The sequence below is a fragment of the Leucoraja erinacea genome, chromosome 11, assembly GCF_028641065.1.
Source record: "Leucoraja erinacea ecotype New England chromosome 11, Leri_hhj_1, whole genome shotgun sequence".
NCBI classification, from domain to species: Eukaryota; Metazoa; Chordata; class Chondrichthyes; order Rajiformes; family Rajidae; genus Leucoraja; species Leucoraja erinaceus.
Window position 1 is genome coordinate 52986143 of NC_073387.1, and position 17061 is coordinate 53003203.

Consider the following 17061-nt stretch of genomic DNA (forward strand, 5'->3'; position numbering starts at 1 on the left):
TCTCTCCAGAGATGCTGCCTGTCCTGCTGAGTTACTCAAGCAGCATCTCTGGAGAACGTGTAGAAACAAATGAGAATGTTATGAGAATGCAGGGTGACTTGGGCAGGTTGGGGGAGTGGGCAGATGCATGGCAGATGAAGTTTAATGCGGATAAATGTGAGGTTATCCACTTTGGTAGCAAAAACAGGAAGGCAGGTTACTATGTAAATGTGTACTATGTACACAAAAAAGCTGGAGAAACTCAGCGGGTGCAGCAGCATCTATGGAGCGAAGGAAATAGGCAACGTTTCGGGCCGAAACCCTTCTTCAGACTGATCGGGGGCGGGAGTGGGCGGCGACAAGAAAGGAAAAAGGAGGAGGAGCCCGGAGGCTGGGGGAGGGGAGGAGACAGCAGGGGGACTGAGGAAGGGGAGGAGACAGCAAGGACTAACAAAATTGGGAGAATTCGATGTTCAATTTGTTAGTCCCTGCTGTCTCCTCCCCTTCCTCAGCCAGCCCCCTGCTGTCTCCTCCCATCCCCCAGCCTTCGGGCTCCTCCTCCTTTTCCCTTTCTTGTCCCCACCCACCCCCGCCCCCGATCAGTCTGAAGAAGGGTTTCGGCCCGAAACGTTGCCTATTTCCTTCGTTCCATAGATGCTGCTGCACCCGCTGAGTTTCTCCAGCTTTTTTTGTGTACCTTCGATTCTCCAGCATCTGCAGTTCCTTCTTAAACACTATGTAAATGGTGTCAAGTTGGGAAAAGAGGAAGTACAACGGGATCTGGGGGTCCTTGTACATCAGGCTATGAAATTAAGCATGCAGGTACAGCAGGCAGTGAAGAAAGCGAATGGCATGTTGGTCTTTATAACAAGCGGAATCAAATATAGGAGCAAAGAGGTCCTTCTGCTGTTGTACAGAGCCCTAGTGAGACCACACCTGGAGTATTGTGTGCAGTTTTCGTCCCCTAATTTGAGGAAGGACATTCTTGCTATTGAGGGAGTGCAGCGTCGGTTTACAAGGTTAATTCCCGGGATGGCGGGACTGTCATATGCTGAGAGAATGGAGCAGCTGGGCTTGTACACTCTGGAGTTTAGAAGGATGAGAGGAGATCTCATTGAAACATATAAGAATGTTAAGGGCTTGCACACACTAGAGGCAGGAAACATGTTCCTGATGTTGGGGGAGTCCAGAACCAGGGGCCACAGTGGAAGAATAAGGAGTAAGCCATTTAGAACGGAGACGAGGAAACACTTTTTCTCACAGAGAGTGGAGAGTCTGTGGAATTCTCTGCCTCAGAGGGCAGTGGAGGCAGGCTCTCTGGATGCTTTCAAGAGAGAGCTAGATAGGGCTCTTAAAAATTGCGGAGTCGGGGGATATGGGGAGAAGGCAGGAACGGGGTACTGATTGGGGATGATTAGCCATGGTCATATTGAATAGTGGTGCTCGCTCGAAGGGCCAAATGGCCTACTCCTGCACCTATTGTCTATTGTCTTTTGTCTATTGCCAAAGAACTGCAGATGCTGGTTTATACCAGTTATACCAGCTGCTCTATATAGACACAATGTGCTGGAGTAACTCAATGGGTCAGGCGGCACCTCGGGTTTTCTTCATAATGCTGCATAATGCTTTTAGTCTGAAGAAAGGTCTTGTCCCGAAACGTCACCCATTCCTTCTCTCTAAAGATGCTGCCTGTCCTGCTGAGTTACTCCAGCTTTTTTTTGTCTATCTTCGGTTTAAACCAGCATCTGCAGTTCCTTCTTTCACATTTAATCAGACTTTGTTGGACTTAATTGTTATAATCTTGCACTGAATGTTGTACCCTTTATCTTTTTATCTGTGCACAGTGGACAGCTTAGATTGTATTCATGTACAGTCTTTTCTTTGACTGGATAGCACGCAAATAAAAGCTTTCAACTGTACTTTGGTACATGTGACAATAATAAACTAAACTAAAAAATGAAGAAAGGAAATGGCTCACCTGTCTGATATCATTCCAGAACTACCGGATCCTATCAACACCCCCACGAAGTACAATGATGCAGCAAATGGCTCTTTCCAATCATCATTACACACCAAGTCCCACTGAAATAGAAAAACACACATACAAATGTCTAATTGTATGGTCCTAAGCAATGTTGCAGCAATAATTGATTATTTAAAACAATTATTTTTACATTCTGAAACACACAATTGTTTGATATTAAATTTCTTTCAGGGTGGCACGGTTGGTCAGCGACAGAGTTGCTGCCTTACCGTGCCAGAGACCCAGGTACGATCCTGACTATGGGTGCTTGTACTTTCTTCCCGTGACCTGCGTGGGTTTTCTCCGGGATCTCTGGATTCCTCCCACACTCCAAAGACGTCCTGTTTTGTAGGTTAATTGATGGGGTATAATTGTAAATTGTCCCTAGATTAGTGATAATGTGTGGGGATCGCTGGTCGGCGCGGACTCAGTGGGCCGAAGGGCCTGTTTCCACACTGTATCTCTAAACTAAACTGAACTAAACTAAAGGTTCATGAGAATAAGACTACCTAAGTTGGACTCATGCATTGCAACAGGCTTATTGCACACCAATGCTTCTCCTTCCTTTGGACACTGAGCGCTATGCTCTCAGGTTGCATCACAACTTGGTTTGGGAACAGCTCTGCCCAAGCACACAAGACATTGCAAACAGATCAGATATACCATAGTTGTAGATGTGGCTCAGTTCATCACACAGACCAGACTCCCCACCATTGACTCCATCCACACTTCCCGTTGCCTTGGAAAAGCAACCATCATAATCAGAGACTTGTCCCATCCTGGTCATTCTTTCTTCTCCCTGCTCCCATCCGGCAGAGGGTACAGAAGCTTGAAAGTGCACACCACCAGTCTCAGGAACAGCTTCTTCCCCTCTGCTATCAGGTTTCTGGTCTTTCCATTCCATAAGCTGGACTTTGTCTATCGAACTGTTGGCACTACTATATTCTGCTCTCTGTATCTTCCCCTTTGCCTAACTATTGCACTTGAGTTTGAACTGATTGTATCTGTGTATGGCATATGTGATCTGTTTGAATAACGGGTAGGCCATTTAGGGACGGGGTACTGATTTTAGATAATCAGCCATGATCATATTGAATGGCGGTGCTGGCTCAGAGGGCTGAACAGCCTACTTCTGCACCTATTTTCTGTTTCGATGATAAAATGTAAAACAAACCTTTTTACTGTACTTCAGCACCCATGACAATAAACCTAAACCTTTACAATTGGTCTGTACCACACACAAGCTTCTTTTCACTTTACTTTCATCCAATACCAACTGCAGATCCTTCCTTTTTAATTCATCTCCTCATCTTGGTTTTCCTTCAATGGATTTATGCTCATTGGTTTGATGGACTTGGGCGGCAGAGTGGTGCAGTGGTAGAGTTGCTGCCTTACAGTGCCAAAGACCCGGGTTGAATACTGATTACGGGTGCTGTCTGTATGGAATTTGTACGTTCTCACTATGACCATGTGGGTTTTCTCTGGGCGCTCTGGTTTCCTCCCACATTCCAAAGATGTAAAGGTTTGGAGGTTAATTGGCTTTTGTAAAACATGTAAATAGTCCCTAGTGTGTAGGATTGTGCCAGTGTGCAGGGATTGCCGGTCGGTGCGGACTCTTCTTCTTATTGAGTCCACACATAAGATTCGATGTTGTTCAGCCAGAGCTGAACCCACTTCTTGGCATCTGCATACAATCGTGTCTGTCTTGCACTTCTTTTGCGTGGTGGTGGAAAGATTGGTGAAAACAAGGCAGCGACGTGAACGCTCTTTCCTTGACCCTAGTGCGGATTTGGTGGGCCGAAAGGCCTGTTTCCGCGCTGTATCTCTCAAGTCTAAAGGCAGGACTGACCGACCCTTTGGGCTTAGACACAAAAACCTGCAGTAAATCAGCGGGTTAGGCAGCACCTCTGGAAAAAACAGACAGATGCGCCTTGGATCGGAACATTTCCTCAGACTCAAAACCTTTCCCAGTCTGGGGAAGAGTCCCAACCCAAGGTGTCACCAGCCCAGGTTCTCGAGATGCTGCCTGACCCATTGAGTTACTCCAGCATTTTGCATCCACCTTTGGTATGAGCCAGCATCTGCCAATTTTTGTTGTTGTAGCCCTTTGGGTTTGTGGGGTTACGTTCATTTCAACCTAAAGATTGACTATTGAAATTGATGTCAGTACTTTCACTTACCAGATGCACTTATGCATGTTGGGCCCAGTGCAGTGTCAACAGATAGCTTGCATTGCGCTCTTCATATATCTTGTTCAAATTTCTACCACAGATATCATAATCATAATCATATTTGTAATTTCTTAACCAAGTATGTTTTGCAACATACGAGGAATTTGATTTGCGATTATAGAGACTATTAAGAATGGACTAACACTGTACAGACAGTACCCATAGTCAGGATAGAGCGCAGTTCTCTGGCGCTGTAAGGCTATGCCACCGTGCTGCCCTGTGCCCTGGGGAGCCGCGCTGGCCGAACATTACCGCGCCTCTGAGGAACAGAACGACGACCGAAGACCGGAATGCCCCCCGGTAGGCCCGACTCGCCCCACAGTCTTCCCAGGGGACTGAGGTGAAGCCTGGCGGTGAGGCCTGTCTGGGCCGAAGGAGCCTCTTTTTTTTTTCTATGACCCAGTAGCGGCAGCGGGTGCCTCAGCGGTAGTGGGGCCTTGGCAGCGGCGGGAACTGAAAGCCCTATGATCTTTGGCGGGAACCTCGGTGGTAACGTGGTCCTCAATTTTCAAGTTTGTTTTAAGCTCTGTAAAGTATGTGCAGTCTACTCTCCACTTTTAACAATCCGCACTTCCCAATAATCAGTCTCACGATTCCTTGCTTTCATACCTCTGTCCAATCATTAGACCAGACCTCCACTTAGTACTCCAGATGGCATCGCACTAGGGCTAGAGCCAGGATTGAAGTGAGACATCTCCAATCTCGTACTCAAGCCTTCTTGTAACTCATAGGGTCAGACAGCATCATTGTTGGAATTGAATGGATGACATTTCTAGTTGGGACCCTTCTTCATACTGATATAAGTTTTAGTTTAGTTTCGAGAAACAGAGGAAACAGGCCTTTTGGCACACTGAGTCCACGCGACCAGCGATCATCTGTATACTAGTTCTATGGGACAGGCAGCATCTCTGGAGAGAAGGAATAGAGATAATTATTTCTCTCCAGAGATGCTGCCTGTCCTGCTGAGTTTGTATCTATCTTCAGATTAAACCAGCATCTGCAGTTCCTTCCTACACACTAGTTATATCCTACACCCTTGGGACAATTTACAGAAGCCAATTAACCTACAAACTTGCACATCTTTGAAATGTGGGAGGAAACTGCAGCATCCAGAGTAATCCCACATTGTCACAGGGAGAATGTACATACAGACAACACCCATAGTCAGGATCGAACCTGGGTCTCTGGCGCTGTAAAGCAGCAACTCTACTGCTGCACCACTGTGCCGTCCAACACAAACTGAAGACAAATTGCCTTACAGATATCTTGGTTCTTGGTTTCATGTAACATGACACCACAATTCCTGTACTCAATATACTGACCGATGTGAGATACTGCAGATTTAGCTCTTCGAGCGAAGGGAATCAAGGGATATGGAGAAAAAGCCGGTACTGGTTTGGGATGATCAGCCATGATCATATTGAATGGAGGTGCTGGCTCGAAGGGCCGAATGGCCTAGTCCTGCGCCTGTTTTCTATGTTTCTATATATATTTTTCTATGAAGCACAGAATGCCAGAACATTTTTTCACCACGCTGTCTTTATGTATGGCCACTTTCCTGCAACTACGAATCCCTGTCTCTGTTCTATAACACCCATCCTGGGCCCCACTATTTTGAATGAATGAATGAATACTTTATTGTCACATGTGACAACTCTCATAGTGAAATTATTGCTTCGCATTCCCAAGGTATCCAAATTTGACATTTTCAATCTTGATAATAATTAACCCAATTCTCTGAATTTGATTAATCTTCCAAAGACTCTGACCAAATTCTTGTTGATCTGCCATAGTCACCTCATTGGTCATGTGCCAAATATTACCTAGTCACACTTATAAGGGCCTGTCACACTTAGGCGACTTTTTAGGCGAGTGCCGGAAACTCTGCGCTCGCCTCATGATCGCCTCATGGTCGCCACATGTTCGCTGGTGGTCTCCGGCGAGTCTCCTTCACGGTCGCGAGGAGTTCCCACATTCTGGGAACTAGTCGCGGCCTCAGTAAGGTTGCGGCAAATTTTTCAACATGTTGAAAACTTTTCTGCGACCAACAATTGGTCGCCATGGAGAAAATCGATAATCCTGTAGTTGTAGGTGCAGTTGTAGTGGGGTCGCCATGTGGTTATGGGTAGTCGAGTTAGTCGTTGGTAGTTTTAGTTTATCGCCTTTGCTGGCCAGGCATTTTCATTGGCTCATTAGAAAATACGTAGGCATGAGTTTTCACAACCAAGGATAACCGAGCGGTAATGTTAAATGCCCGCCAACCTTCACTGTGTATCTCTGGCTTATTAAAAGTTGTCTGACTTCTTAAAAGTGTCCCCCACCCTTCTCCCCTCCCCCCACCCCTCTTCCCTCTTTTAAAATACTTACCGTACAATGTGCTAGCCGTCTTAACCTTCCTGTTCATTGCGGTGTGTGTCTGTATCACCTTGGCTTTGCACCGTGTGAATTTCAGACAGACCTCCCCCACTTTCCCTGGCCCCTGTCATTGCGATGTGTTTGTGTGTGTGTGTGTGTGTGTGTTCCACTCTGACAGTCACAGTTCAGATCCCGGTTTTTCAGGCGAGTGCCGCAAACTTGACAGTCGGCTGCAGTCCGCTGAAAAATCGCCTAAGTGGGGCTGGCCCTTTAAGAAGTCCTTTGCAACATTTTAAGTTATAGTTGAAATACAAATTAGTATTACTTGAACCTGTCGTCAATGAGTCACGTGGGAAGACATTTCTTCTCATTTCAGCCCTAAATGGCCTTCCCTTTTATTCAAACTACAGTTCACTGGTATGGAAACATCTTTCTGTAAAGAGAAACAAATTCAGAGCCGATGGGGCGGCACAGTAGCGCAGCGGTGGAGTTGCTGCCTTACAGCGTCACAGACCCGGGTTCGACTATAACTATGGAGTTTGTACTTTCTCCCCGTGACCGCGTGCTCTGGTATCCTCCCACATTCCGAAGACGTACAGGTTTGTAGCTTAATTGGCTTTGGTAAAATTGTAAAATTGTCCCTTGTGTGTAGGATGGTGCTAGTGTATGGGATGATCGCTGGTAAGGACGGACTTTGGGCAAAAAGGCCTGTTTCCACTCTGTACTATTGTCCATCTCTAAAGTGCCAAGTGCTGAAGTTCAAATTAGTGACGTTTATAGAAACAAAGCAGAGGTAGATAATACCTAGTCCAAAGATAGGACAGGTTTGGAGGGATATGGACCAAACGTGGGCGTTGGACATATACTTGGGACATGTTGGCCATTGTGGGCAACGTATAAACTCCGTACAAACAGCACCCGTAGTCAGGATTGAACCCAGGTCTCTGGTACTGTAACGCAGCAACTCTACCGCTGTGCCATCGTGCCACCCAATTCTTTTCTAACAGCCAATGCAGTAGAGTATTATTAGGCAGGTACATGGATAGGACAGGTTTGGGGGGGAATGGACCAAGAGCGGGCTGGTGGGACAAGTGTAGATGGGACATGTTGGCCGGTGTGGGCGATGTATTCCATAATGTATCTCTCTATGATTATGTGCCTTACAGCAAATGGAATTGGAAATAATTAATGATATATATTGAAAATTGGATATATCTATATATATATAAAACTCTTGGTCTAGTATATATTAAAAACAGAGTGGGAATAAATAAACTGTTCCCAGTTTGACAGACTAAGGGACATGAACTCCCTTATCATACTTTTCATATTCTATATCCATGATTTCGAAGGCTTCAAATGTCATATATCCAAGATGACTGATGACATACACAAATTAGGAATATGAGTACAGAGGAGAGGCAGATAGGTTACAAATTGCCTAATTCTGGTCCTTTGACTTATGAATTCACGGGTAGCATGATGGCGCAGCGGTATATTTGCTGCCTTTCAGCGCCTTCAGCGCCAGAGGAGCGGATTCGATCCCGACTATGGGTGCTACATGTATAGAATTTGTACGTTCTCCCCGTGACCACATGGGTGTTCTCCGAGAACGGTTTAATCTCACATTCCAAAGACTCCTGTCTTACTATAGGTTATTGCAGCCGCATCAGCCCATCCTAATTTCTGGCATTATCTCACCACACCATAATTTGTATGCGCTTTGCCTTATTTCCCTCCTCTTGGCACTCATTCAAATCGCCATTAACATTTCTGATACAATCAGCCCAGGTCTTTGTCTCTGCATTTGTCCCTCACAAACACAAGCTGCCGTCACCGATATGAATCAATTCTCTCTGCACAGTTTATATACATAATTTTCAACATACATAATAATCCACCATTTTGGGCAGCACAGTGGCACAGCAGTAGAGTAGCTGCCTTACGGCACCAGAGACCCAGGTCCAATCCTGACTAAGGGTGCTGTCTGTACGGAGTTTGTACGTTCTCCCTGTGACCTGTGTGGGTTTTCTGAGGGTGCTCCAGTTTCCTCCCACACTACAAAGGCGTGCAGGTTTGTAGATTAATTGGCTTGGTATAATTGTATATTGTCCCTGGTGTGTGCAGGATAGTGTTAATGTTCTGGGATCGCTCGTCGGTGGGCTGACTGGCTTGTTTCCACTCTGTATCTCCAAACTAAATTAAATTTGACTAAACAAAACTAAAACTGGTTAAAATCCCTTCCCATCTTGAAGGGATTGGTGAAAGGTTGACTGCAGACAGAAACAAAGAGAGAGAGTCAAGAGAGAGAGAGAGAGTCAATTTAATTGTCATTTGGACCCCTAGAGGTCCAAACGAAATGCCGTTTCTGCAGCCATACATTACACACAAATAGACCCAGACACAACATAATTACATTTTACATAAACATCCATCACATAGCTGTGATGGAAGGCCAAAAAAAACTTATCTCTCCACTGCACTCTCCCCCCCCCGATGTCAGAGTCAAAGTCAAAGCCCCCGGCTGGCGATGGCGATTGTCCCGCGGCCATTGAAGCCATGCCGGGTGGTGCGAGGTCGCACACCGGGTCTTGGTGTTGGAGCCCCCGGCGTGCGCTCGTAAAGTCCCGCGGCCGTTCCAGCCGCGCGGGGCAATGGTGTTAGGCCCCGCTCCAGGAGCTCTTCGAACCCGCACTCGGGTGGGAGAATTCGCCGTTGCAGAAGCCCCGAAAAGCGGGTCTCTCTCCAGGGAGCCGCGGGCTCCCGGCACCGCTGTCCGTAGACCCGCAGCAGCAGCCTCCGACTCAGCAGCAGCAGCAGCAGCGGCAACGCTCCTCCACCGCTCCGGACTCGGCCAGCCCCGCGACGGCGACGGTGAGTAGCACCAGAGTCCCCGGCTTCTCCTGTTGGAGGCCGCTCCTCGTTGCGGCCTCAACGACAATGGAAACCCGACGAGAAAAGGTCGGGTCTCCAGTGCAGGGAGAGATTTAAAAAAGTTTCCCCCCCCTCCCACCCCACCCCCACCCCCCCCACACACACACCCCAACAAAAAATAACAAAAACTACATTAAAACACAGACAGAAAATAATAAAAACGCGGACAGACTGCAGAGGCCGCTGCTGGCCAGAGCCGCGCCGCCTACCGTCAGGGCCAAGTGTTAAAGTTCGAATTTCTGATGTTTATGGAAACAAAGCAAAGATAGATTATACCTAGTTCAATACCGATTGAGAGAAAGGATTATTGTTTTTTTGAGATAATTAATAACAAATGCACCAATGCTGGAACTCCAAATCATAAGCATAAACTCTTGGAAATACATGCGTACAATACAAAACTCCGTACATGCAGCGCCCGTAGTCGGGATCGAACCCACTCCTCTGGCGCTGAAATGGGCAAGAGAAACAAACAGATCTAAACAAAATTATCTCAGTTGGAGATCATTTGTGAGAAAAACGTTCTCTCAACCCCATTCTTCTGCCTTCTCCCCATAACCCCTGACATCCTTACTAATCAATAAGTGTTCTGGCCTTTTCCTATCTCCAGTTACAGTTTAGTTTATTGTCATGTGTACCAAGGTATAGTGAAAAGTTTTGGTTGCGTGCTATCCAGTCAGCAGAAAGATCAGCCATAATTGAAAGGCGGAATAGACTTGATGGGCCGAATGGCCTAATTCCGCTGCAATCAATTATGAATTTACCAGAACAATTTGGGGCCGGCAATAGATGACCAAGGAAGGCTGGAGACATAAAGGCCCATTCTTGACTGGGGAAGATGGACTTCCTTCCTACACACCCACATCTACCTTCACCACCCTGTCTCTGGCAAGAAATTCATCCCTTTCTTGCAGTTTCTCCATGTCCACCACATCTGCTGTCAAAATGGCATTCAATTCAAAGACACGGAGATGTCTGCCTTATAGTCACTTTCTTTCTTGGGCCACATGTCCAGTCTACATTTGTCTCATTATCCTCATCCCCCTTTCCCCCCTCATTTATCTTCCCACCTATACCCCTCCCTCTTGCTTTACATTTCACTTCTCTCTCTCTTAATAGCCATACAGTCATTATCATAAAGTCTTACAGTGTAGAAATTGGCCCTCCAGTCCAACTTGTCCACACCAGCCAACATGTCCCATCTAACGTCCCATTTTGCTGCGTTTGGCCCATATCCGTCCAAACCTGTCCTATCCATGTCATAAAGTGATACAGTGTAGAAAGAGGGCCTACGGCCCAGCTCGCCCACACCGGCCAACAGTATCCCAGCTATACTAGTCCCACTTGCTTGCGATTGGTCCATATCCCTCCAAACTTTTTCTGTCCATATACCTGTCTAACTGTGTCTTAAAAGATGGGATAGTCCCAGCCTCAACTACCTCCTCTGGTAGCCTGTCCCATACACCCACCATCCTGACGCAAGAAGGAAAGGAGGCCGACCAAAACTCACATGGAAGCGAACATTCCAGAAGTATTTGCAAGCCCGGGACGCAAGCCTAACGAGGGTGAAAGACGCCGCACATAACCAAACAGGATGGCGAAAGCTTGCTGCCCAATGCACTCAACAGTGTGGGAGGAACTAAGTCTATGTAAGTCTACTCAACCTCTCCCAAAAGCTCACACCCTCTAGTCCTGGCAGCATTCTTGTAAATATTTTCTGAACCCTTTCAAGCTTGACAATATCTTTCCTATAATACGGTGCCCAGAACTGAAGACAATATTCTAAGTGCGGTCTCACCAATGTCTTATGCAACTGCAACATGACCTCCCAATTTCTATACTCAATACAGATCAGGCCCAGGAGATTTATCTACCTTTAAACATGACAGTCCCTTCAGTATTTCTTCAAAAGTAACCGTGACTGCTCTCAAACCACTTCCAGTGACTGCTCCAATTTTCTCTGTCCCACTGTCTTTCTCCTTGGTAAATACAGAGGAGGAATATTCATTTAGGACCTTGCACATCTCCTGTGGTTCCACACAGAGGTGATCACTTTGATTCAATAGACAATAGACAGTAGGTGCAGGAGTAGGCCATTCGGCCCTTCGAGCCAGCACTGCCATTCAATTTGATCATGGCTGATCATCTTCAATCAGTACCCTGTTCCTGCCTTCTCCCCATATCCCCTGACTCCGCTATTTTTAAGAGCCATGAGAGGTCCCACTCTCTCTGTAGTTACCATTTTCCTCTTTCTATGCATATAAAACTAAAAGTATCATCTTGTTTGGCTGTTTGTGAGATCAAGGAACTATGCAAAAATGGTAGACAATAACGCAAATATTTTTGCAGATCCTTACTCAGCTTTTTCCCGTGGTTGTATCAAGTTCTTCACATTTGATGATATTTAAAGTTTAAAAAAAGCCAACTTTGAAAATAATAACTGCCTGTGAGAGTGAGACTTTTCTAGCAGCTTTCAGTGATAATGTCACAATGCCATATCACAGTCATCCAATCACAATGGGATCTCATTACACAAGCTGCCGTGAAGATTCCGAAAACCGAAAATGACATCATAATGGGATCTCGGCTGCTCTCTGCTGCTGATCTCTGTTGTAAGGAGGGGGACATAGTGGGGGAGATTTCATAGATTTAAAGTGACATTTAAAAGTTGGATTTCTGCAAATCTGGACTGGCAGTTGAGCAGTTATGACATCACAATGTCCTACCGGCTACAATGTTTCTATCCCAGAACACTGAGTCCTTCACAGCAAATGTCCTTCAGGGAAAGAATATGCCAGCCTAACCCAGCACAGCAAAGTTTAATTATTAGATTTGGATACCAAAAGATGGTTTGTAGGTGGCACCTACACCAGATTAAATCTTAGTGCAATTGTTTTTTTTTTGTTTAAAATCACCTGCACAGTTGGGCGCTTTGGGTGAGTGGTGGAATATTGAATTGGGGGAAATGGTTGTGTTGGGGGAACGGGTGAGTGGTGAAATCTTACATTGGGGAATGGGTTGTCTTGGGGGACCAGGCCTCTCGTGTGACAGGGACCCAACAGGTGAGTGGTGAAATCTTATGTTGGGGAACGGGTTGCGTTGGGGGACCAGGCCTCCCGTGGGAGCTATGGGTGAGTGGTGGATTATTGCGTTGGGGGAACGGGTTTACGTTGGGGGAATGGGTGAGTGGTGAAAACGTGTTGCATTGGGGGAATGCGTGAGTGGTGGATTATTGCGTTGGGGGAACGGGTTTACGTTGGGGGAATGGGTGAGTGGTGAAAACGTGTTGCATTGGGGGAATGCGTGAGTGGTGGATTATTGAGTTGGGGGTCGGAGCCTAACAGGTCCCACTTGATCTAGTATCTTTTAAAAGTTGTCATTATATCTGCTTTTACAGCTTCCTCTGGCGGCTCAATCCAGATACAGACTACCCAGAGTGAAAAGGTTGTCCCTGAGGTCCCTCGTAGATATCTCCGCTTTCTCTTTGAGCATATTTGCTCTAGTGTATTAATAAAATCTTTTGGGATTGTCCTTAATGCTATCCGACGGAGCTATCTCCTGGCCTTTTTTTGCCCTTCTGATTTCCTTTTTTAGTTTACTCCTTAGTTTCCAAAACTCCTCCAGGGATGCACTTGATCCCAGCTGCCTAAACTTGCCCATGCATCTTTCTTGTTTTTTACTAAAGTCTCAATTTCCCTTGTCAGCCCAACTTCCTTACGTTTGTCTGCCTTGTCCTTCACTGTAACTGGGACGTGCACACCCTGAGCTTTCTTTGGTACACTTTTAAAAACATCCCACTTGGCTGATGTTCCTTTCCCCTCCAATAACCTGCTACAGTCAACCTTCCCTCATAGCTTCAAAGTCAGCCTTACCTCTGTTGAGCAATTTAACACATGGAACCTCTCCATCCCTATGCATAACCATCTTAAACCTAATCGAACTGTGGTCACTTGTCCCAAAAGGCTCATCCACACACACTTCATTAACTTGCCTTTCCCAATTTCCCAATATTAGATCCAGCATTGCCCTCTCACATGTGGGGGCCTTAACGAACTGCATAACAAAACTCTCCTGGACACTTTTGGGGAATTGCACCCCATCTGAACCCATCACGCTGTGGCGGGGACTGGCAAGAATCCAGCCAAAAACTAGTCGGACACAAGACGTGTTTATTCTTCTGCATACAGCTCCCTACTCCTCAGCTGACACGGGCGTTGCCTGGCCTTAAATACCAACTCAGATACCGACCCAGTGACTCGCCCCATTCCCACCAGACTGCGCCCTCTAGAGCCGATTGTTCGTCATGACCTTGGGTTGCTATCAGGTGCCGCCACATGACCCCCCCCCCAGAACCAGAGGCACCGAACCGCACAGGGCGTTGCACGAGGCGGCTCGAATGCGTAGATACAATCCCATGCCCCGGGGGCTTGCTCGGTTCGGAAGAATCTCCGGGAGCCCAGGACGGCGGACGCCCACGACGGGGAGGTTGAGCCACATGGACTGGCTCGCTCAGGCCCAAGTGAGCCGCTTTCAAATGAGCCACAGACACCGTTTCACGCCGACCTCCCATGTCCAAATCAAATGTAGTAGGCCCGTGCTGCAGCACGCGAAAGGGACCTTCATACGGGCGCTGCAAGGGTGATTTTGAGTCACGGCGAAGAAAAACGTACGGGCAGCCCATCAGTGGCTGCGGCACGTGGGAAGGGGCCACTCCATGATGCGATGTTGCGATGGGATATAGGGCGCCGACCCTCTCCCGCAAGTGGATCAGCACCGCTGACGGGGGTTCCTGGGACCCATCAGCAGCAGGGACCAAATCCCCCGGGACGGTGAGCGGAGCACCATATACCAACTCCGCAGAGAACATTGACAGATCCTCCTTGGGGGCAGTCTGAATCCCCAACAGGACCCATGACAACTCGTCCATTCACCAAGGGCCTGCGAAACACTAAGGGGCAGAAAACGCTGGTGGGTGTTGTGTACAGGCCACCTAACAGTAGTAGTGAAGTTGGAGATGGTATCAAACAGGAAATTAGAAATGCGTGCGACAAAGGCAAAACAGTTATAATGGGTGACTTCAATCTACATATAGATTGGGTGAATCAAATTGGCAGGGATGCTGACGAAGAAGATTTCTTGGAATGTATGCGGGATAGTTATCTAAATCAACATGTAGAGGAACCAACGAGAGAGCAGGCTATTCTAAACTGGGTATTGAGTAATGAGGAAGGGTTAGTTAGCAGTCTTATTGTACGTGCCCCCTTGGGCAAGAGTGACCATAATATGGTTGAGTTCTTCATTAGGATGGAGTGTGACATTGTTAATTCAGAAACAATGGTTCTGAACTTAAAGAAAGGTAACTTTGAGGGTATGAGACGTGAATTGGCCAAGATTGACCGGCAATTAATTCTAAAAGGGTTGATGGTGGATATGCAGTGGAAGACATTTAAAGACTGCATGGATGAACTACAAAAATTGTTCATCCCAGTTTGGCAAAAGAATAAATCAGGGAAAGTAGTACATCCGTGGATAACAAGGGAAATCAGGGATAGTATCATAGCGAAGGATGATGCGTACAAAGGGTACAACGATGATGCGTACAACTACAAACGGTAGGCAGCGCGACTCTCGTCAGCAGCGGCCTCTGCAGCCCGTCCGGGTTTTTATTATTTTTTGTCTATGTTTCTATGTAGTTTTTGTTATTTTTTGTTGGGGTGTGTGTGTCGGGGGGGGGGGGGGGGGGGGGGGGGGGGGGGGGGGGGGGGGGTGGTGGGGTGGGAGGGAGGGGGTAACTTTTTAAATCTTTCCCTGCACGGGGAGACCCGACCTTTTTCTTGTCGGGTCTCCGTTGTCGTTGGGGCTGTAACGAGGAGCGGCCTCCAACAGGAGAAGACCGGGGACTCTGGGGCCGACGACTCACCTCACCATCGTGGAGCTGGCCGAGTCCAGAGCGGGTGGAGCGGTGGTGGAGAGCGCTGCTGCTGCTGCGGCCTGACCTCCGGAGATTCGGAGGCTGCAACTGCGCGTCTGGCGGACGGCGGCACCGGGAGCCCGCGGGTCCCTGGAGGGAGACCGCTTTTCAGGGCTCTTGCAACGGCCACTTCTCCCGCCCGAGTTGCGGGGTCGAAGAGCTCCTGGAGCGGGGCCTGACATCACCGCCCCGCGCGGCTTGGAATGGCTGCGGGACTCTGCGAGCGCACGCCGGGTGCTCTAACACCAAGACCCGGTGTGCGACCTCGCACCACCCGGCGTGACTTTAATGGCTGCGGGACAATCGCCATCGCCAGCCGGGGGCTTTGACTTTGATTCTGACATGGGGGGGGGGGGGGGGGAAGTGCAGTGGAGAGATAAGTTTTTTTGGCCTTCCATCACAGCGATGTGATGGATGTTTATGTAAATTATGTTGTGTCTTGGGTCTATTTGTTTGTAATGTATGGCTGCAGAAACGGCATTTCGTTTGAACCTCAAGGGGTCCAAATGACAATTAAATTGAATCTTGTATCTTGAATCTTGAATCTTGAAATTAGCCAGAAAAAGCAGCATACCGGAGGACTGGGAGAAATTCAGAGACCAGCAGAGGAGGACAAAGGACTTAATTAGGAAAGGAAAAATAGATTATGAAAGAAAACTGGCAGGGAACATAAAAACTGACTGCAAAAGTTTTTATAGATATGTGAAAAGAAAGAGATTAGTTAAAACAAATGTAGGTCCCTTGCAGTCAGAAACAGGTGAGTTGATCATGGGGAACAAGGATATGGCGGACCAATTGAATAACTACTTTGGTTCCGTCTTCACTAAGGAAGACATAAATAATTTGCCGGAAATAGCAGGGGACCGCGTGCGGGTCAAAGGAGTTGGAGGAATTGAGTGAAATCCAGGTTAGCCGGGAAGTGGTGTTGGGTAAATTGAAGGGATTAAAGGCCGATAAATCCCCAGGGCCAGATAGGCTGCATCCCAGAGTACTTAAGGAAGTAGCTCCAGAAATAGTGGATGCATTAGTAATAATCTTTCAAAACTCTTTAGATTCTGGAGTAGTCCCTGAGGATTGGCGGGTAGCAAACGTAACCCCACTTTTTAAGAAGGAAGGGAGAGAGAAAACGGGGAATTACAGACCAGTTAGTCTAACATCGGTAGTGGGGAAACTGCTAGAGTCAGTTATTAAAGATGGGATAGCAGCACATTTGGAAAGTGGTGAAATCATTGGACAAAGTCAGCATGGATTTACGAAAGGTATATCATGTCTGACGAATCTTATAGAATTTTTCGAGGATGTAACTAGTAGCGTGGATAGGGGAGAACCAGTGGATGTGGTGTATCTGGACTTCCAGAAGGCTTTCGACAAGGTCCCACATAAGAGATTAGTATACAAACTTAAAGTACACGGCATTGGGGGTTCAGTATTGATGTGGATAGAGAACTGGCTGGCAAACAGGAAGCAAAGAGTAGGAGTAAACGGGTCCTTTTCACAATGGCAGGCAGTGACTGGTGGGGTACTGCAAGGCTCAGTGCTGGGACCCCAGCTATTTACAATATATATTA

The 17061-nt window shown here is 47.2% G+C and overlaps 1 protein-coding gene across 1 annotated transcript in view; it reads right to left on the minus strand.

Moving 5' to 3' along the window:
- Positions 1-17061, minus strand: part of LOC129701826 (organic cation/carnitine transporter 2-like) — a 41329-nt gene that overhangs the window by 20246 nt on the left and 4022 nt on the right. Inside the window, exon 2 of the mRNA XM_055643296.1 lies at positions 1958-2061. Coding sequence (XP_055499271.1) covers positions 1958-2061 — 104 coding nt within the window. The remainder of the gene's footprint in view (positions 1-1957; positions 2062-17061) is intronic.